This window comes from Vulpes lagopus, chromosome 18 (assembly GCF_018345385.1).
Source record: "Vulpes lagopus strain Blue_001 chromosome 18, ASM1834538v1, whole genome shotgun sequence".
NCBI classification, from domain to species: Eukaryota; Metazoa; Chordata; class Mammalia; order Carnivora; family Canidae; genus Vulpes; species Vulpes lagopus.
The window spans coordinates 8,512,913-8,535,023 of NC_054841.1; the positions used below are offsets into that span (position 1 = coordinate 8,512,913).

At 46.8% G+C, this 22,111-nt stretch overlaps 1 protein-coding gene across 3 annotated transcripts in view; it reads right to left on the bottom strand.

Moving 5' to 3' along the window:
- Positions 1–22,111, bottom strand: part of TSHZ2 (teashirt zinc finger homeobox 2) — a 445,080-nt gene that overhangs the window by 175,441 nt on the left and 247,528 nt on the right. Inside the window, exon 2 of one of the 3 annotated variants that reach the window (XM_041732258.1) lies at positions 8,835–11,783. In XM_041732258.1, coding sequence (XP_041588192.1) covers positions 8,835–11,783 — 2,949 coding nt within the window. Of the gene's footprint in view, positions 1–6,769; positions 11,784–22,111 lie in introns of those variants that run through there. The other 2 variants (XM_041732257.1, XM_041732256.1) reach the window with 2 other exon arrangements.

Consider the following 22,111-nt stretch of genomic DNA (forward strand, 5'->3'; position numbering starts at 1 on the left):
GTGTTGCTCCCGCTGCAGTCCTTGCACAGGCCATAGGCCCTGACATGACGTTTTCACATTTGTCTTTCCCAAAGGGACATTCCCAAGACGCAAAATATGACTTGGTTGCAACACGTGATACTTGTGGCTGTGGCTATTATCATGACAATTGTCAGACATGTTAACTCACCCTTGATGCTAGGACTGCTGTATTTTAACAATTATAAGAGTAACTCTCTTTAACTGATGATTTCTACATGCCCATTATTGTACCAGGAAGACACTTGGTGGGTTTTCTTTAATTTTATCCTTATAACACTACATTCAGCCAGGCTTCCTGTGGCCACTTGACAGAAGAGGCAGCTGAGGGTCACAGAGGTGATGTGGCCTGCTCTAGGCCTCTCAGCTAGGACGTAGAGATGTGGCCCTCTGGGCCCAGGCCTGAGGGGCTCCAGAGCCTATGGACCTCCCCCTGAGTTTTTAGCTCCCTGATGCTTCCCTCGTGGGATTTCTAGGCATCAGGAAGTCCCATCTCCTGTGACAGGCCCACCCTCCACTTCCAGAGTCCTCTTGCTTTCCATTCTCTTACATTTCTGGGATGATGAGGTCCTGATTGGTCCTTTGACTTCTAAGCCAGAGCAAATGCTACCCAATAGGGACCCATCTCCATGGTTACTGCACACCAGAGCATCCATAGGAAGGCAGCATAGGGGCAAGTGGGGGCTACAGCAAATATGGGGAGAGGAGGGAGTCATAAACAATTAAACATGACAAATTTCTCTGGTGAACAAAAATAGAATTATTTGACTGTGAAATCGAGTAATGTAGCATTGAAAATAACACAACCTGAACATCATTTTTTTTTCCATAGATGAAAAAAATACCAGATAAAACCAGGCATGGTGAAAGTGCCAATTCGCTGGAGGGCCCGAGAGGGAGAAAGTTGTCTGTGTCAAAGATTTGGGCTTTCAGGTGATTGAAACCTTTTTTTTTGCCCCCTCAATTTCTCTCCCCTGCCAATAACTTGGGGACAGGGTTCACATCTCACATTTGGTACAGCACCCAATAGAATTTAACTCCCTAAATACCAGAAAGGTTCTGGGAAACGTTTTGGTCAAAATTCTGCACTTGATCTTAGCCAGAAGGCCCAGAAGCAATCGGCCAAAATTCTGGCTTGAGGTAAATCAAGCATTTGCCCACACTTGGATTTCCTGCTCCACTATGGGCTAGCTCTGTGATCTTGAGGATCACCTCACCTGTCTGAGGGCTGATTTCTTCACCTGGAAGCTGAGTATCATAATAATTCTTTCTTTGTAGAGTTTTGGGTTAGGATTGATTGAGGTTATATGTGAGATGCCCTAGTACAAGAGCTGGAACACCGTAAAGGTGCCGTAATGTTAACCGTAAATGTTAATCCTCTGTCAGTATTGATCACGGCGAGGACCGTAGTGGTAGCTGACGCTGCCACGCACTGTTTTCTTACCACATCTAATCAACATCATCACCATCATTATCTGCATTGAAACTTCAATGCAGACCTTCCTAAGCATGGCAAGGCCACTGGTGATTTTGGACTGTAGCAAATAGAATTTTTCAAGGTAGCTGGTGGCAGGGAGAAAAAGTAGAAGTCAGAGGGAAAGAAATGCAGGTAAATGCTCTATTCCATCCTTTCTTGGGGCACCCAAACACTACCAGATACTTCCATGCCCACCCCCACCCCCCCGCCCCGCCCATGGCCCAGAGCTGATTTAATTAAATCTGTACTCATAGTCTCTCCTTATTTCTTCAAATAAAATGGCACAATCCATCTCACATCTTGATTTAAGCCTTCAGCAAACAGAAGGGGATTTTTTTGAGGCAGGTGATCAAGGTGGGGAATAAAGAGGAGAGGGAAGTTCATTGAGTACTCGCTTCTGGGGCCAGGTCCAGGGCTGTGCTCTGCCCTTACTCTCTTTTAGCTAATCCTCAACACAAACCGAAGAAGAAGAAAGGAACTCCATTTACTGTTGCCACCCAGCCTCTGCCAGTCTTGCTCATCAACCTGAACATGGGTTTCTTTCTTTTTTTTTTTTTGAGTTTTCACAGCATCCCTAGAAGATGACCCCAAAGAGAATGCCTTCCATGCCTAAAATATGCAATATGCCTCCTTCAAGTGAAAAAACAAAAACAAAAACAAATAAAAAGACCAAAGGCATAAAGACCATTCCAGGCAAAACAACCACCAGCACTTTCCACGTGGCCCTGGCTTTGGGGGGCACGTGGTCTCAACAGCAGCACAAAGTTCTCAAAAGCCCCCAAAGGTGACGGGCGCCTTCAGCTCCTGGCATCCCTCCTTCCTGCCAGGTGAGCCTCATGTAACATTTACACTGGATTTAATGGGAGAACATGACACGCACTGATTTTCAACAAACTCCTGTTCCTTCAGAGGAAGAGTCGGGAAAGAAAGCAGCTGCACGCCACATCCTCTGCTATTTTGGTCCCCCGAACGTGATCTCCGTGGCCTACATATCATTTAACAAACTGCCCTGCGATTCTTGTAGGGCGTGGCGTCCAGACTGATTTAAAATCCCTGCATTGCTAAAACTGCATTGTTCTTCATCAAGTTGAGTCATTTTTATGTGAAGTGTCAAGCTCTCTAACAAATAATTCCTGCCAGACAAATCAAGTTCCTCGTCTTAGAGCCGTGGCTAAATAGTTTATAGCTTTAATCTGCTCACCGAGGTGTGCAGTCTATGACAGTAATTATAAATGCAAGGAGAAATTATAGCTGAATGCTTTAACTGCATTAGGAGCCGTTTGATGAACAATCATGAGTGCCTGCTCGGTTCCAACAATAGAGGGCAAGTTAGTGTCAGTGCATTAGAGAGATTTCAGTTCTGCATGGCTTTTCCTCCCATTTACCACAGAATGTCACTTGTCTCCTATAAAGTAGAAAAAAAAGCACCGTGGAAAGCTTTAAACTTGATAGTTAAAAAAAAAAAAAAAGACAAAGAGAGAAATGCAAGGGAAACTGTTTATCATTATGATTTCTTTCTTTTTTTTTTTTTTCCGCCTGTTTTGTTTGGCGTCTGGTTCGGTTTCAAATTAGTTCGTTGAAGGTAGCTGCTTGTTTACTTACTAGGTGCCTTAAAAAAAAAATCCCTCCCCAAGCCGTTTCCGTGAAATCTTTATAGAGGAAGACTTCCTTAAATGAAGGGGCAAGTTCAGAGTGGGCCCAGGCCGAAGCTCTAGCCGTCCTAGGTGTCCCCCCCCCCACCCCGTGAGGTCCTGCTCTCCATCTGTATCTACCTAAGCTAATGACACAATTCAGCTCTTTATTTTCCCCTCCTCACTTTCGCGGAAAGACGTTTTTAATTTAGCTGAAGAATTACACAAATGTATTTTAAAGACATAAATCCATATAAAAAATATGAGCTAATTAAAACATTGCACTCCCTGTCGCTCATGGATTTTCAATTTAGCGAAAGAAAAAAGAATTGCATCTGGTTAAATGAAAAGATGATACTGATGGCAGATTGGAGTAAATGAAAAATAATGTTACTCTATATTAAAGCACCAAATTATACACGTCAGGGTTGAGATTTCGAAGGTCCCGATGAGGGGGACAGTGCAAGGGAGAGGGGGACCGGCGATGCGCGAGGGAGGCAAGCCAGATCGCTTGAATAAAATGGAAACATTAAAACAGATGACACATTTGTTTCTTGCTGTGTTGGAGATACGCTAGTCTCATAGCTGACCCTGTTTCTGAATTCTCATTTTGCTTCCCCCGAGTGAGAGTCAGGATGAGGATCAAAAAAAGAAAAATAGGGTATGTGTATATTTTCACTGGAATGCGGGTCATCCCTTGGTTAGACACCGAATGGTACAGGTGGACTTGCCTGGCCGGGCGAGGCCTTTGCAGCCGGGGGAGCGAGGATGCCTCCCTTCACCCCGTGGGCCGCTCCCGGGCTCCCGACTTTCAATATTTGCTTTGCAGCTGGAGCCTCGGAGAAGCTCAGGGGAGAGGCTTGCCGGGCTCTGGCTCTTGTGCCACTGGTACAGCCTTTTTCTGGGCTGTTCGGTGTCCACGTGGCCAGGGGTCGCACCTAAAAACCATCAGGCAAGGCGGCGGGGATGCCAAGAGGCAGAAGAAGGCGAGGAGCGTGGAGCGGTCCCGGGCTTGAGTCCACCTGCCCACTGCCCTTGTGCTGGTGGACAAGTCACAAAACCCTCCGGCTCGTGGCAAAATCAGAATGTCATGGATCGCCACGCCTGGCTCGCGAAGAAGCCACTCAGTGGGAGTGTTGCTGTCATTTGCTATCGTTATGATCAAATAGCAAGTGGAGGCCTCCATGGGGGCACCTGGGGAGAAGCCACACGTCTACACACTTGAGGTGATCAAATAGCAAGCTGAGGGTTCCATGGGGGCACCTGGGGAGAACACACGTCTACACACTTGAGGTGATCTAATAGCAAGTGGAGGCTTCCATGGGGGCACCTGGGGAGAAGCCACACGTCTACGCACTTGAGGTGAGGCTGAAGAACACGGGCCTCCCGTAGAGGCTGTGGAGCACTGACTTTTCCTGTGAACCTCCTAGTTGCCAGGCTCTCTGGAAAGGAATTGCACAGGCTGATGTAATTCTCACAAATTTTCTATGAGGGGACAACTGTGCTCCCATATTATAGACCCAGAAGTGGGCCATGTCTTGGGGAGAGTGGAAGAGTTAGGATTTGCACCCAAGCCGGAGAGCCTGGGCAGCCAGAGGAAGCTGTAACATCACGTGCCCCCCAAAGCCATCATGCCCCCTCCTGGGCCTCCTCCCGGGAGTCAGGCAGATGCCCCTCCTGTGTGCTCCAGTGAGCATTTACCCCAGAGCTGCCCATCTGCATGTCTACGGCGAGCCTAAAAGGTAGGCTCTTGTTCTGGTCACTGGTTTATTCCCTGGGATTAGCGCGGCGCGTGGCCTGGAGTGATAGCCTTCTGGATAGGTGATAATGAATGAGCGAGGTTATGAGATCGCAGGAATTCATGCAGAATCTCTCTGCCTCCTTTTCCTCCCCTGTTACACGGTTGAATCAACCCCTACCTTATAGGGCTGCTTGTGAGACTAAAGTGGAATAATGTTTGGAAAGAGCTTGCCGGAGGGCCAGCACGTCTGCTATTATCATCAGCACGTCTGCTGGTTCCCCATTACGTAGCCATTGCTGAGCAGAGGCTGGTGCACAGTAGAAGCCAAACCGATGTTTGTTGTAAGATGAAGGAAATGCAGGGAGGGGACACAGGAAGGAGGGAGGACGGATTGAGGGAGCTAGGGAGGAATATTTATTTAGTGGATGAATGAAAGGGTGATGCCTCGTATAGACATTAATTAATCCAGCCCATTTTGCTTTTTCCAGAATGTCCTATAATCCATGCTGTTAGGGTTGCCAGATTTAGCAAATAAAAATACAGACTGCCCAGTAAAATCTGAATCTCAGATAAGCAATGCACACTTAAAAAAAATTTTTTTTTGAGTAAAAATATGGCCCCTGTAATATTTGGGACACGCTTATTCTAAAAACTTATTTGTTGCTTATCTGAAATTCAAATTTAACTGGGCATCCCGTATTTTATTTGGCAAGTTTACGCGCTGTTCACCCTGAACATGTGTTTTTATCAAATCACCCACAACAAAGGCGGCAGCTTATTGGACTAGAATTCATTCTTGCCCCCAATTTCAAGGCTAGGTGTGCTGCAAAACTTGTACACCGTATTACACGATAATGACTATAATTTCAAGTCCTTATGCATTTTAGACTCATTGATTTGCTCTTTGTTTAATTTCTATTATTTGAGAGCATGTGGTTTTTAAAGGTATATACAAATACTTACTGAAATTGTTTTAGATTACTCATGTCCTAAAATAGGGATGCACATTTAATATTGCCTAATTAATTTTTAATGAAACGTTGCCTTTAATATTTGGCAGAGCCTTCTGCAGGATTTAAGACCTATCTAAGAAAGGAAAGAAAATTCAGGCCAAAATTTGCGTCTCACAGAGAACACAGATACGATAGAGCTCCCAAATTTTCCATAAAATCTTGACCGTGCTTTCTAAGACATCATGTCATTTTGTACAGTTTGTGCTATCACGCATACCAACTAAAATTAGAGTTCCGGATAACAGGGATCTCGTTTTGTGATCATTGAAAAACATATATTTGCATAACTCTAAGCAGTGGGCAAGGTACTGGATGGATGTTGTTCTAAGAGAGGATCTCGAGGATGAAGGATTTCTTCCCTAGGTGGCCAGAGGGTCGGAGAGCCACTTCTGTGCAAATGTGGGAGCTATTCAGGCAGATTAGTATTAATAAACACACCATGCACCCGCACCGTTTTTTTTTGTGTGTGTGTACACACAACACACGTATACTCCTATGGTTTAGGATGAGGCTTAAATACTCAAACTTGTTTCTCTGTAATCCTATCTCAAGAGCACAGCATCACAGTGTTTATATACGAATGGAGCTTTGGTTTCATATAATAACTCTGTGATGTGGTGCTTCAAAGGTCCAAATCAGAAATATTTATTTTATACAAATGCAGAGGGATGAGAAGAGCTATCCAATCTAGGTATTTAAACAGATTTGTTAGGTGCCTTTGTGTCGGGTTTTCCAAATGATCAGTTTATCTTTGCTTTCTTAGAACAGACATGTACGTTTCAGATTTTGACTATGGCTTTCTTTTTCTCCCACCTTTCTATTTACGTATCGCAATGTTTTGGCAGCGATGTTATTATTATTTTTTTTTCAAAGAATGATTACAAACCTAACAGGTGGAAAATTGGTCTTTATTGTAGCACAAATAAACATTACCTATTTGTCCTCTTCACCATGGTTTGGACCTGCCACTATGGGATTGGAAACATCTCTCTTCTCCCTGGGTATTCTGTATATATCCACCTTTTTTTTTTTTTTTCCCAAGGACCAGCAAAGTATAATAGCAAGTTACATAAGATATAAAATGTTATATAGCAAATAAATAGAATGTTGCCAAGCCCCAAGCCCACTTATAGATTCAGTAGATGAATTTTGGCTTTTCTTTCAATAGTATGAGCTGAACAAATCATGCTTGGAAAGCAAGAGATGAATCTGCTAGTAACACATTTTAATTATCATGATAAAAACATGCAAACAAAATAACAGTCTTCATTTGGGCCCACGGAGCCATTAGAGTTATAGGATGGGATCCCCCTCCATCGGAAGCTCTTAGATCTTCTCAGTGAGGGGACAGTCCCAGATTTTCACCCTCGATTTCATCTTGACCATCCTCACACTTGGCAAATCTCCCCACTTGACGTGGGGTGAGCCCAAAGCCACACCACGTAAGTACCCCTCCTCCACCTGGAGCTCTGCTCCTGCTCATACCTTTGTGGCTTGATCTAAAAATCTCCTATCTAAAAAACAAATGCTCTGACACTAGGGGGTGGTGAGGGCTTTTAGGTGATTACTGACTGTCCATAATCTTACTGTGAAGTAACCAAAAGAACTAATCTGTCACCTAGCATGACATAAACTGGACTGGCAAGTGCAGAAGCTTTAGGTCAGGTCAGGTCCCCGTCTGGGTTTGGGTGGGGGGTGGGGGGAAGGCCCAGGTAGAGGACAACTTGAGTGTGTGTGGAGGTCCCTAGCATGTAGGGGGGTATCATGCTGAAGAGCAGAGAGAAGGAAGCAGACAAAATACCAAAAAAAAAAAAAAAAAAGGAGATGAAGGGATTATGTGAAGACCCAGCCCAGAATTCGAAAGCGGCCGGTGTGGCAAGTCTGCCAAAATTATTTGACCTTGGTCTCTGTCCTCTTTCCTGAAGGTGACATAGAGAGTCTGGGCACCAGTGACTATACAAGGCACAGAACTTCTATGATACAAGATGCAAACGATCTTGAAGCTGTGGGACCGACCCCAAGTGCATCGGCAATGGGTGTTCAGAAAGTCGTTCGTTTCTTTAGGAAAAGCAAACTGTCAAGGGCATGCAGCGCATCTATCTTTGTTAAAAGCGGCCGCCGATACTGGTGTATCCTAAAGAAAACCAGAGGACGAGGAGAGAAGAAAATCGGCTTCCTCTCTTTTCACCCCAGTGATCTGCAGAGTGTATTTTGCTGCCGTCTGACTACAGGGCAGACACTCTTTCCTAGCAAACCTAATGGAGGTAAGAAACCGAGGGGTGGGACGGGAGGGTATAGCGATTGCCGAAAGGAAGCTGCCAAAAGCATTAATTACAAGTAATAGTAATAAAGTTCACGAGCCGATTAAGAAATCTCTGCATAGTGGCTGCCCCCAGGAACTCTACAGTGTTCGTTCTGTTGCTCACCCTCCACTCACTTCCTAAGTCATTAGCATCGCTGCGGGAAGGTGAGGGGGTGAAACGGGACAGTGACGTTAGTCCGTACGTATTAATTAAAATGAGGTGTAGCCTTGGCTGGACCTTCAGAGTTGGGCCTTGGGTCACTAAGGAGATCACGTATCCTGAAGCAGTAATCTGTGAACTCCATCTCTCTGAACCCATTTCATTCTATTCGCCAACTCTAACCTGGAGACATCGAGGTGGGTAGGACTTATCGTGTTCTAGTCTTTCATACAGATAAGTCCTATTCCAGCAGGCTACTGTCCTCTTGGTACTGGGAGACAGGGGCTGCCTCTACACAGACCCAGCTCCCATCAAGAAGCTCCTCACAAGGCTACGGTCCCATCACCTGGGAGTAAAACCCATACCTGCAGAGCTATTCTTCATCCACGTCTGTTACAAACTGTGAATGGTGTTCGGGTGACTTGCTGTGCGTTTTGCTTAGGTGGAGTTTTACTGCATGTTTGCTCACAAATGTCCGACAGCACAACTTACACTTGAATTTAGAGTCTGTGTCCTCTTCGCCAGCTATTGTTTCCGGAGACCTCTGAGCCGACGACACCCGGGAGATCTCTTGTTCCACTTTGCTTTGCTGCTCCACCGCCAGGCGCGTCATGTCCTTCATTTGGAAACCTAGGTGCGACTCTAAGTGACTGATGTAGGTAGAAGGGGTTCTAAACTGGGAGGCACAGTCACTGCAATAAAAGATAGGGTGTCCCTTGTCCATGTTTTTCAGAAATTTTGTCCCGCCCGTTTTCCTAAGTTGGTACTTGACGTTTGCCAGCCAGTGGCTGATCGTGGTCATCGAGAGCCCCGTGAACTTGGAGATCTGCATTCGCTCCTGAGGGCCCAGGTCGGACAGCAGGTACTTGCCCTCGGATGTCTGGAAGAGGCTCGAGGCGAACTGCGCCTGCAAGATCAGGAGGTGCTGAGGGTTCCAGTTGGACTGCCTGCCTTTCCTCTTATGCAAGGTGGAGACCTCGCTGGAGACATCCTCGAAGCGCCTCACATCCATTTCCAGCTTCACGGGGGTGGCCCGCGAGGACGCGGCGGGCTTCGGGGTGGTGGCTTTGGGCAGGACCTTGACCATGTCGGCGATGTCCGACAGAGCGTGCTTCTGAGGTGGGGACGTACAGGATTGTGCTTGCGCGGACTCGGCCTTCTTGCTCTTGGACTTGGTCAGGTCGATGGGCTGATCGTTGCTCTCGAACAGGTAGCGCCTGGACACGCTGGCGGGCCGCGTCGGGGCGGGACTCAAGCCCGGCTTGTCCAGGACGCTGAGATTCGACTTGTGGAACATGGACATTGTGCTTGAGCTTGGGCTGGAGCAGGAGGGGGAGCGCAGGGGTTCCGTGGCCTTGCCCAGGTGATTGTTCAGGACGGACTGCAGGGCGCTGAGCGGGTTGATGCACGGCAGGGCGGGCGCCCGCGTGGGGAGGGTGCACCCATTGCTGAGTGTGGGCGCGGGCTCCAGGGGTGGTCGTTTCTCGGGCTCGCCGCCCTCCTCCACCAGCCGGGCCTCCTCCTTCAGGAGACGAGGCTCGGCCTTCTTGGCTTCGGAAGGGGCTTCGCTTTTGGAGAAAGCATCCCCCTCACTGTGGCTGAAAGGCGAGGCCTCTTCCTGGGGGCTCTCCTTCCCGCACTCCTTCACGGCTTCCTCTTTGTCATCGGGCTCCTTCTTCACTTGGGTGTACGGGGCCGGGTTGGTGGGCATGGACACCAGCGGCATGACTTTCCACTTTGGGGCAATTGGCCTCAGCTTGTTGGTGAGGTTGGGCCGAACCTGCAGGACCTGGGATCCCAGGGGCAGAGCCGGCTTGGCGCCCTCCGACAGCTGGTAGGCCGCGTGGATGCTGGGGTACGCGCTCCAGCTGGGGGCCCCATTCTGGGCTTTGTTGATGGCTGTGGTGACGGTGTTTTCCAATGACTTCAAGATGTCCCCTCCGCCCTTGGAGCCGTCCTCCAAATCCTCCTCCCTTAGGTACTGATATTTTATGGTGGGGTCTAAAGGCTTTTGCAGAGGATCATCATACTCCTCCCTTTTCATGACTCTCTCGTCCTTGTCCATCTCCTCTGGTTTGTCCTTCTTACTTTCTTTCTTCGGCTCGGTCGTGGACGCCGCACCGTCAGAGGCTGAGTTACCTGATGGCTTGGGGGCCAGAGAATCACTGTTCGGGGCATCTGACAGCGACTGCATTTTCTCCACGGCCAGGGGGTCCAGCACCAGCTGCTTCCCTTTCTTGGAGGCCGAGCTGGTGACCTTGAGGAAGTGCCCGGTGACCATCATGTGGGTGGTGAGCTGCTGCAGGGTGTCGTGCGAGCTGCCGCACTCCATGCACTTGAGGATCTGCGACTTGCAGGCCTCAAACTGCCAGGTGTAGCTGGCGCCGTTCTGGTAGCCGTAGCGGTTGTTGGACGACAGCTGCAGGCCACCGGTCTTCGGGGAAGAAAACGAGTCTGCAAAGGAGCCTGTGGTCGAATCGGGGGAACACGGGCGATTGACATCAAAGACGCGTTTCTTGGCCGGGGTGACCATTTTCGACGAAATGGTTGGTACTGGCTCCTTCAAAGGCACTTTTTGGTAATGTTTTGTTTTTATCATGTGGACGCTCAGATCTTGGAGGGAATCGAAGGAGTCGCCACAAAACATGCACTTGAGAACCTTCTGAGCATCCTCCTTGTCCATATCCTGGAAAGCCCTCTTCCGGGGCTTCGAGTAGCTCGTGGGTCGCAGCTTGTCCTTCTTGCGGTTGTCATCTTGATAGTGGCCCGTCTCATTCATGTGCACGGTCAGCTCGACCAAGGTGTCGTAGGCGGCGCTGCACTGGCGGCAGCGGAACCTGCTGGCCCCGGTGAACACGGTCCCGCACATCTTGCTGCTCTGTCGGTACAGCTGCACCGAGCTGAACAGGCTGGGCTTCCCCACCGACCTGGAAGGCAAGTTCTGCTGGAGGCTTTTGGACAGTGCGTCCTGGTGCCAGTCGAAATCCGTCTTGCTGCTGCCATTGCGGGGGTCACAGTTGCGCCTCTCGCTGCTGGACAGCTTGAAGCCCAGGCCCAGGCCCGACCAGTAGGAATCGGACAGGATGTTGGCGTAGACGGCGGTCATTTTATCCATGCAGTTGTGGCTCTCGCCGGGCAGCTTGGGGTGCACACTGGCCTTCTTGTCCGAGACATCCCGCCCGCAGATGCTCTTGACGTCCGACACCTGATCGCTGGCATCGCTCAGCAGAGACTCGTTCTCCACGTCCTGGTTGGACAGGTGGCTCCCGGGAGAGTTCTGGTAGCTGAAGCAGCCCTTCTGCTCCGGACCCGTCTCTAGCTCCTCGTCTGTCCCCGGGTCATTGCTGCCCTGAAGCTGAGCTACTGAACCACTGTCCTCCTCCTCCTCCTCCTCTTCTTTTATTTCCTCGTCTTCCTTCAGCTGTTCCTCCTGGGCGTAGCCTGTGAGAGAGAAGAAGAAGAGATGAAATAAGGTGACAAGGGGAGGCCTTCCGTCCTAGTTTCCCCACTTGGACCTAAGTGCTCCCAGGACCAAACGGAAGAGCAATTGAATCCATGCTTTTATGACCTGCAAACCATGGACACGGGAAAAAGCCAAATGGCGTGTTGGGTGCTATCTCGTGCCTTTTTCTTTTTAATTGACAGGAGTCACAAATCATTGTAAACGCCTAGAATCCCAAGTTAATGTATTATTTTCATGTCGAAGGCGTGCCACTCTACTGCTCCGATAGTGGGGCAGTTGCTAAATTTGTAGGTAGGACTTTCAGGAAAGCTGGATGGCAATTCAAATCCTACAAAGACAGAGCTCTACAGAGAAGGATGTTGGCTCATAAGAAAACTAGACTTGACCCTTGGCATCTCAGTGGTAAGGTTTCCCAAGACACTTGGATATACTGGCATACGATTATCTTAATAAATCATTTTTGAGTACTCACAGGTAAATTAGATGCACAGCCATTATATTTTTGATAGCCAGTGTCTTTTTTGCTATAACATTTTTATTTGTAGAGAGTCGCACAGCAGGAAGAGAGATTATGGAGTATTGAATAAAATCTTCCATTGATAGCTGAAAAATTATGTAAGCTCGGCAAACATAATGATTTTAAAATAATAGCAAATGGTGTTGGAATGGGAGATTTGGGGAATATCCTATTATTCTCAAACAGGTTTATGAAGACCTTTTCAGACAAGGCTGAAAATGCCCTCTCGATCTTGTGCCTGTAATTTCAAATGCTTTGTGATTTGTGGGTACCCGTCATGAGATGCCAATTATACGTTTGATTTGTAGATGCAAAGTGCTATTGGGGATGCATGCCTTCCCTTCTCTGAGAGGATTTAGGGCCAGTAATTGCATAGGGAAAATGAAGGCATGAGAGAGCGGGTGCAAAGGGAATTAATGGGCAAATATCCATCAACAGAGATGGGGAAAGTGACTATTTATGCCCATGTGTTCATTTCCTTCACCTGGCCTTTTAGGAGCCACGTGGATAAAATGTAACTAAAGTACCAAATCAAGGGAGATTCAGCCTTGGATTTGCAAGGCTTGCATGATCTCCGTGCAATGTTTTCTTTCCTTGTGAGCCTCTCTCTCCCCTCTTGGTGCAGGTGGGCCCTTGGGAGAAACCCTAAGGTGTGGGACCATATTTCCACTCACCAGCAAGAAAACTTGGAAAAGAGAGATCATGCCCAGAGGTCTGTCCTGTGAGGCAGGCAGAGGGAGTTAGAAGAAAAGGGGGTTTTGCTGGGAATAAGGCAGCTCTAGCCAGGAACTCCAAAGGCTCTTGGTTAAGAGGAGGCTCTAAGGTTAAGAAATTTGCCCATGGCCACAGAGCTAGTGTTGTGGAGTGACATGCCTCCGGTCTGTTTGATGAGAGCACCCATGTCCTAATCACTCCAATCCACTCTCTATGGCCAACCTAATGAATAAGAAAACTTTGCAGACGCCCAAAAGCTAAAGGTTCATTGAAATGTCATTAAAAGGGTGCCTAGGGGGCTCAGTTGGTTAACCAATTGCCTTTGGCTCAGGTCATGATCCCATGTTGGCCTCCCTGCTCCTCAAGGAGTCTTCTTCTCTCTCTCTCTCTCTGCTGCTCCCCCTGCTTGTGCTCTCTTTCTCTCGGTCTCTCTCAAGTAAATAAATAAAATCTTTTAAAAAAAGAAGTTACTAAATAGATAATCACTTCAGAGGGGAGAATTATGGGAATGCTGAAGAAGAAGAGCCCACGATTTGAAAGGCATGATACAGAGCACCTGGGTGGCTCAGTTGGTTAAGCATTGACTCTTGATTTTGGTTCGGGTCATGTTCTCAGGACATGAGATCAAGCCCCATGTCAGGCTCCGCACTCATCAGGAAGTCTGCTTGAGGTTCTCTTTCTTCTCTCCCTCCACCCCTTCCCCCGTGCTGTCTCTCAAATAAATAATTTTTTTTAAAGGCATGATACCATAAAACAAGATGAAATGTAAAATCAGTTTAGCCACTGGCTTGGTGGTTGTGCTCATTATTGTATTGTTACTGGTGTTGTGTTTTTGCTTTCCTAGCACGCTGACAAGTGGATTTTTCATTAAACTGGTGTTGCTGGTCCCCAGTTCCATAGATTGATTAGAAGAAACAGAAGCTACTCAATCTAGTTGAACAACCATTAATCAGTGGTCACTCCTTGCAAGGAAAACCCAGTTTAAAATCACTGGATGACTAGACTAGACCACCCCCCTCATCCTCGTTGCATTTTCTTTTTCCCGGACTAATTTGTATGTTTGCAAATTAGTATTGGGTATGTTCGTCATATCATTAAGCTCAAGGAAAGAGCCTGTTATAAAATTAATAAATGAGTTGTTACAGAGCCAAGCAAAAATACTCCAAAGAGTCAGGCAGATTTTTATCAATCAAACAGGGTCACTTTTGAGAATTAGAAGGACTTTCTTGCTCAAAAACTGGGACAACACTCCTTAGCCAAGGCTGTTCCAGGCCAACCAAGACATAGAGGTACCATTTCTACAAGCAATATGATCACAGCATCACAGCAACACATGCATACACACCTAACTACACACGAACAGCCGGTGGAAAAAAATCTAGGAGGGAAAAGAGGTCTTCTGTTGCCACCATGGATTAAGAGTGTGGCCGGGTTTTAGTCAGGTCAGTACTTGCAGTGCCTAGCACAGGGCCTGACATTTGGTTGGAGGCAATTCATGTTATTGTGTGTGTGCGTGTGTATGGATAAAATATACATGTGTGTGTGTTCCCCTGTGTGTGCACCCCTCCCCTCAATCTGCGCAGCCAATACAGTCATTTTCACACAAGGAAAAAAGAGGTGTTTTTGTTGTTTTTTTTTTCCCTGCTGACATTTGGAAGCTGAGCTTTCCAGACCAGCTCAGCTTCACAATCTACTTTGTCCTTCTAAATGGATTCCCCAGAAGAAAAGTCAGAGACAGCAAACGCCTCCCCCACAATACAGATAAAATTTTCTGCTTAATTAGGCATTGACATGTTTACTATAACCTTTACAGAAGAGTAACTCGTGCTGAGAGACCCTTTTTGTCTGTTTTCTTCTGCAGAACAGACTAAATCTCATGCACCCGATAAGGTAACGCATTGAAAAGCTTCATAAAAAAAGTGCCAAAGCATCCGTCAAAGTGAGTGTATTTTAACGATGGCTGAGGGTTCCAAGGAGTTTTTAAAACCACATTTTAATATTATACATTTAAAACCGTTCACTTGACTTAAGTGATTTTGTTTGCCACCGGCAGCTGACACGAGAGGAAAGACAGCCAGAATATGGGTGATCTGGGTGCGTAATGAGTTATCTGTCTCTCTCTCTCTATCGATGATTTGTTTAATAAGACTGCATCATGTGCAAATCTTGGTAAAGTGGATGAGTGGCAAGTTTATTCTTATGAATACTTATTTAACAAAAGAAAATGATCACAATTATGCCACCGCACAGTAGAAAGAACGGTTCTCTGTAGAACCTCCTTGTGGATCTCAGGTTGAAGATCAAACTCCGTGGTGGCAAACGTCTCCCTTTCCAACCTAAATTTCTAATCCCGGCCCTTGCCGCTGCCCGACACTGGCCACAGGGAGCTTGCGCATCCCCAGGACAGCGAATTCCTAAGCAGAGCCTCTCAGCGCTGTTCTAAGTGACTGACTCCAGGGACCGTTCCTCTTCCACTCCAGGGCCACTGCTCTGACTGTGCCTTATTGTTCACTAGGGTGAGTGAGTGGGCTTCCTGCTTCTAGTTCCTCCAGGCGGTTTTTCTCAGAACTGCTAGAAGATCCTTTGTCAAAAGAATAAGCTATTGGGTGGGGGCATTGTTCTGTTCTGACTCCTGCAGCATCCTTATGCTGCACTAAAAGTGAAATCCAAACCCTCAGCCTGGTCTGCAGAGCTTGCAGGACCTGGCCTCTACCTCCCTGCCCCATCACTCCATCCCCCTCACCCTGCTCTCCCTGCCGGAGGCATGAGGCTCTCCCCCTCACTCTCTCCTTGCTGCACCTGCCCATCCCTTCCGTGACTTGGTTCTTTGCAGATGCGGATCTCTCTGCTCTGAAAATTCTTCCTCTGGACCTTCACGTGGTGGTTCCTTTTCATTCTTCAGGTCCCGCCTCACAGGGCTCCTTCTCGAGAAGCCTGTCCTGACCAGTATCCCCTTCTCTTTGTAACTCCAGATCACACCTACCTACTTATTGAGATCCCTGTAGCACCGGCCATACTCTGAAATCATCTTGTTCCCCGCCTCCCATTGATGGTCTCCTCCCACTAAAGGTAAAGATGGAATGTTTGCACCCCATGGAGATGGAGACCTTGCTTCTCCCAGCACGCAAATCGCACCCTGGCACAGAACGGTGTCCACAAATTATCTGAGCGGACGAATGAATCGATCATAGGATGCAAAGGGATTATTCCAGTTGCAAACCTCCACTTCTTGATGGTGCAACCGGCACCTGGGATGAGTGAAGCTCCCTCCCCTAACCTTCCATATAGATCAGGTGTGAATTACAACCAGCCTGACCGGCTCCCCTCAATGATAAAGCCAGAACATCCCCATAAATCATCTTTGCAGACCAACCAGCCACCAACAGTCATGTTGCCAGAAATCCCTGAGCTGTGAATTTAAACTTTTAAGTATGAAGATTGAAAATAAGCATCAAGACTGCAAAGCATCAGAAAATGCACTCTTAATGTGAGCAGACTCTGATTCAAAAAAGACTCACACATGGGAACTTTGAAAGTAGGGACTAATTTTGTCATGAATATAGTACATTAGCTGTTCCAGGATACAGGTTCCACAAATATTAGGGTGGTCTTCTCTTGAATTCTTGCTTTCACAAAGGAGAAATGTCACTGGAGAAATATATTTTATATGCTGTGAACTTTTTACCCTATTAGTGTCTGGCTAAAATTCAGAAACAAACCCTTAAATTTTAGAAATTCCCTCTTATAGCAAAGGTTAAAATAAAAAACAAAGGAGGAACAATTTAAAAAAAAAATCCCCACCTCAATTGTTCCAAAAATGTCTATTCAGAATGATTTAAATGAAATTGTGCAAAATAATTCATGGGTTGCATGATGTTAGATAACAGATTTTTTGCCAGGCATACATTTTTGTAGTTGCCTTGAAAATCCACAATAGAGTGTTTACCGTAAAAACACTGACAGTTTTTAAAGTGGCAGTAGAGGTGGAACAGTTATAACCCGAGAAGAATATAAAATTCAAGAAGGCTGATTTTCAAAAAACTAAACCAGAACTCAACCAAGACCTTATTTAAAAACATATCCAGTGGTGACAGGATCATTTTCACCAATCTACCCCACTAAATGACAGTTTAAAATCACACGAAGATTCCACAGTGTGCAGGGCAGACGTAAATGAAGGGATCGCAAGAATTTCTCGCCGTGTACCCAGTAGGTACGCTAAATGATGACACAGAGGAAGGCCTCCCTGTCACGAATCTCTAGTGTTTTGGTGACTGTGGTCTAGAAATCTGTTAATATGTATATTATTATTGGCACTAATTGGCACTCTTGTTGGCAGGCTGAGTAGAGAGATAAGAGGATTTAGTTCAAGGAGACTGAGCTACTTCCAGTGGTGGCCAGGCCCGGCGCCGAGGGGGTCCGAAGCTCTCTGCTTCAGCAAGTGGTGGGCTAGAGGGCCGTGGGATCCCTGACACGGCTCAGGAGCACAGACTTGCCTTTCTGAGAAGCTGGTTAGCACCAGCCCAGGCTCAGTCTCCCTGTGGCTGGGGGGGGGGGGGGGGGGGGTCATCTCAGTTCAGGCACCTTCCGAGGCAGGACAATTTTCAACAGGAAAAGTAAAATTCACCGCATACAGATTCTTCTCCCTGCCACACTACACACGACTCATTCGCATAAGGGTGACTTGTACACACAGGTCAAGAGAGATGAAGGGCTTGTTCCCTCCGTCTGAAGATCAGAACCAAACAAAGAGAAATCCCTGTTTCAAGAATGTTGGAGAGGGACTTGGTGCAGCGCTGGGGGGGGGGGGGGGCGGCTTCTTCTGAACCCATAGTGCACTTAGTGATGGACCTAGAGCTTTCTGAAGGTCATCAAAAACAACGCATCTCTTTGATTACTTCCTGTAGACCATTCGACTAATGGGAACGCTTTGCTTGTACAATGGGATGCATAGCAGATGGGGTCTGTATGAGACAAAAAAAAAAAAAAGTCCACTTAGTTAACACACTCCTGCTGTGGGCACTTTCCTGAGTCCCCGTCAGAGCACATCGGCCCATAAAGCTGTTTCCTAATCGTGCTCTGTGTCTTGCTCCACGTCTTGATCATAAGGAAAAAAAAAAAAGGACACGGCGAGTTTACATCAGGGGAAGTGGATACTCAGTCATCCCTTTGTGGTTCATCTGTTTATTCATTTGATCAAGAAATATTTATTCTGCAGCTACCACAGGCAAGATATTTTGGTCAAGTTTTGCTGGAGTGCCCATCACAGTGGTTCTCCAAAGGCCAAGGAGAAGAGAGGGAGGAGTTACGGAGAGAAGTCAGACGCTGCGAGGTTGGGGAGAACCAGGTCATGGAAAGGTCACGCATGGCTGGAGGTGAGCACATAACTTAAGTGGGCAGAATTGGCCACAGATGGAAGAAAAAAAATCCTCAGTTGCGAAGGTGGGTGGTGCTGGCACTGGTCTAGACAGATGCAGAGGAGCTGCGGGCAGTGGAATGTTTATATCACAGAGAAAAGGTGCAGGACGAGCCATGGGGGGGCGGGTCTTAGGGCTGCCAGATATTTTGTTTGGCCAAACCGTGTAGACGAAACCAAGTATGTCTGGGACCGATCCGTTTGCAACCTCCGAACCCAGGGAGCTAGGAGAGGCAAAGACTGTGAGGATCTGGAATGTTCTGCAGGTGCTTTTGCATATACCGGCTCTTTGACCTTGATTCCTTATCAAGTGGATCAGAGGTGACAACCCCAAGCCTGCCTGCCTCATCGGGCTCTGTGGGGACACAGGGGAAACTGGAAGAGAAAATGTACAGTAAGGCCTGGCGACTCACAGGCTGGTCCTTGGAACCACAGCAGCATCACCTGGGAACCTGTTACAAATGCAGACTCTCAAGCCCAGCCCAGGCCTCTGGAGGAGGAAGCAGTTCACAAGATCCCTAAGGGGATTCCTACCTGCAAACAAGTTTGAGAAGCCCTGCCGTGAACTGCAAAACTGTTAATTAGTAGCAAGATATTTAGCAATCTGCTTCTCTCTGGCTGGATTCATAGGGGTATGTGGGTACCAGCTTTGCCGAAGGAGAATGCATCTTTGAGAGGGCCAGCTCCTTTCCTCTCCAAGGACCAGAAGATGAAATCCTGGGGCTTAGACCACTGCCCCCAGTTTATGCTGGGAAGCACTGAGCAAGAGGAAAACAAAAGTCACTGATTCCAGGACTGAGCAGCTAATGAAGAAATAGGATGGCCCATGGGCTGTGGCACCAGGCAGGTCTCTGTTCAAATCTGCCACTTACTGCAACATGTGATCTTGGGAAAGTTGCCAAAACTTCCCCAAAATGAGGAGGCTCAGCTTCCTCATCTTTAAAATGGGAATGATTACAGTGTCTACTTCATAGGAGAGGTAGGAGGGTCAAATCCGATGAAGTGTATAAAACGCCAAGGTACAGGACAACCTCCCAACTTCCTGGGCCTGTTCTAGGCATTTTATAAACATCGCACATCCTGACCTCCCACCTGCACCCACAGGCGGCTGACATCAATTGACTTTGGCATCTTTTTATCCCTAAATCCTATCCCAAGCCAACAGCTTTTGGATGATATTTGCATTAGATAGGAACCAGCTCTGTATTTGTCATGCATAAGAAAAGAGCTTCCTCCAGTTTGGGGTTTGTTACTTGACATTAAATCATTCTTATAAGGAGCCAGTGGTATGTGTGCTGGGAACTTCCGTAGAAGCAATGTGCAAACATCGAATAGCAAGTTATTAGGTCATTACCCATAATGATCATGTCTGCAGTCTTCAAGAAATAAAGCAACCCACCCTCTGAGGGGAAAGGTCTTTGTTGGAGGTCTTGGGCTTTGCATGGAGAGAAATGACTAATGCTCAAAGCAGAAGGTCTAGAAAAATGCTCTGTATTTTGCTACCTACAATATCAGTCCAGTGTATAGTATTCTTGGGAAGTATCCTGGTGACCATTTTAAAAAGCAGAAGGAGAAAATATTCATGGAGGAGGGCTGGAAGGGGGCTGGTTCATCAGCTTTCTGGTAGTTTCAGTTTAGAAGTCATTATCCTTATATTATCTTCATGCCAACAGAGCCATAAATCAGAAGCAGGGGATAAAATGAAGCGAAACGAAACAGGGACAAAGAAACTACACAATAGGAGTGAGGCTCTCCTATCAAATGTAGATCTTTAGGCTTTGGCTTTTCAAGTGGTAGCAACCATTTTCAGCAAAACGTGGATTCTGATTCTCTATACATTTTCCTCTCCTAGGGAGATAGAAACACACCACATATATCGTTCTTTCCAAGACTGGAAAGTTTGGAGGGATTTCCCCCTCCAAGAAAAGGGACAGTGAATTACTGTCCAGAATGACCTTCAGAAAGCATATGCAGCTGAGGCACCATCTGTATTTTTTCAGACATATATTTCCATTTTACTTGAAATAACATCAGTGCAGCCATCCCACAGAGTGAGAAGGTGATTTTATTCCCCTCTTGCTTGGCCTGATGTCAAACATCTTTTCTTTTCTCTCTCTCTCTCTCTCTCTCTCTCTCTCTCTCTCTCTTTTTTTTTTTTGGCCAATGCTGCTTTTTTCTCTGAAATATTTCGTGCAGATAATGGATAATGACCACTTCTCATTGCCTTTTCTCAAAGACGTCTAACTGCATTAGCCAAGAACGGAGAAATTTTAACTTGCTTCTTTTGCTAAGTTCATGGCTGTGACCACTTCCCATTAAGAGAGAAAAAGAAAGAGAAAGAAAGAAAGAAAGAAAGAAAGAAAGAAAGAAAGAAAGAAAGAAAGAGAAGCTCACTGTTCCCTCAGAGAAGCTAAATTGGCTCTGTCAAAAAGCGATCTGGCCTTTGCTTTCCTGGTGAAGTCTATGCTGTCTCTAGGATCACAGAAGCTTGAGGTGGAAAGGTCTTTCGTACCTTGTGGGCAATTTGGCTTTAGCCAGGGAAGGACTTTCTTGTCCTGGTGTTCTTCAATTCTTCAATTAATGGATTAAACACTGGACCTTCCAACTCTTCTTCATGTTGGATTCCCCACCATGACTGCTATGACCAGTCTGGTTATGAGCACCACCATTCCTCGCCATCCTTTCCCCTAGGAGTTGAGCCAGGTTTCCACCATGATACTATTGGATCAGATCTCAGGACTGGGGAAAGCTTTTATTTCAAGCTTTCCTGCTGTGCTTTCCTCATTTTATTAACACTTTAGTCAAGTAACCTCTCAACATATACTTGAACGTCTTCAGTGATGGAGAACTCCCAGCTTTGAGGCAGCTCATCCTCTATTAAAAAATACTAAGAGCCAACATCTATTGAGAGCAAAGGTACAAGCAAGAGCCAGTGGGCTAATTTTTTATATGTGTTACGTTATTTGATCCCCACAACACTGTATGTCTTTCCAATTCCGTCTTAACAGATGATGACATTGAATTGCAGAGAATGTTAATTACATCTCCAGAGTCACGTAGCTGAATTGGGACTTCTGTCGAGCTCTACAATCTATGCTGCATTCTTCTTTTCCCCCTCACTCTCTGTATCTAATTTGTCAGCCAGAGATGTCAATTCTATTTCCAAAATAAATCTGAAATCTGCATGCTGTTATCCACCCCCATACCACTGCTTGGTCCAGGCTGCCATCAGTTCTTCTCTGGTAGATGTCATGGCCTCCTCAGTGGGTGGCCGGTCTTCCTTTCCTACAGTCCATCAACCTGCGTGGCAGTTACTGGGGACCTGCTAATTGGAGGCCCAGCTTCCTCTGCATAACCCCTCTCAATAGCTCCCTAATGCACCCTGCAGGCTCTGACCCATCCTCTTTCCATTGCACAGCTCCTCCCAGCTGTGTCCCCTTGCTGACGTCTGAATTCTCCAACCTATCCCCAAACTCACCAAATTCTTTGCTCTGCTAAGGCCTTTGAAATTCTGCTTCTTGTATATGGGAGGTCTCCCCCTTTTCTTACGTCTAATTCTTTCTCAGTCTTTTAGTGTCAGCTCAAAGGCCTGTCTTCAAGGGGGTCATCCCGATCCTGTAACCACTGCTCACCCCCCTCCCCCAAGTCCCTAACTGCCA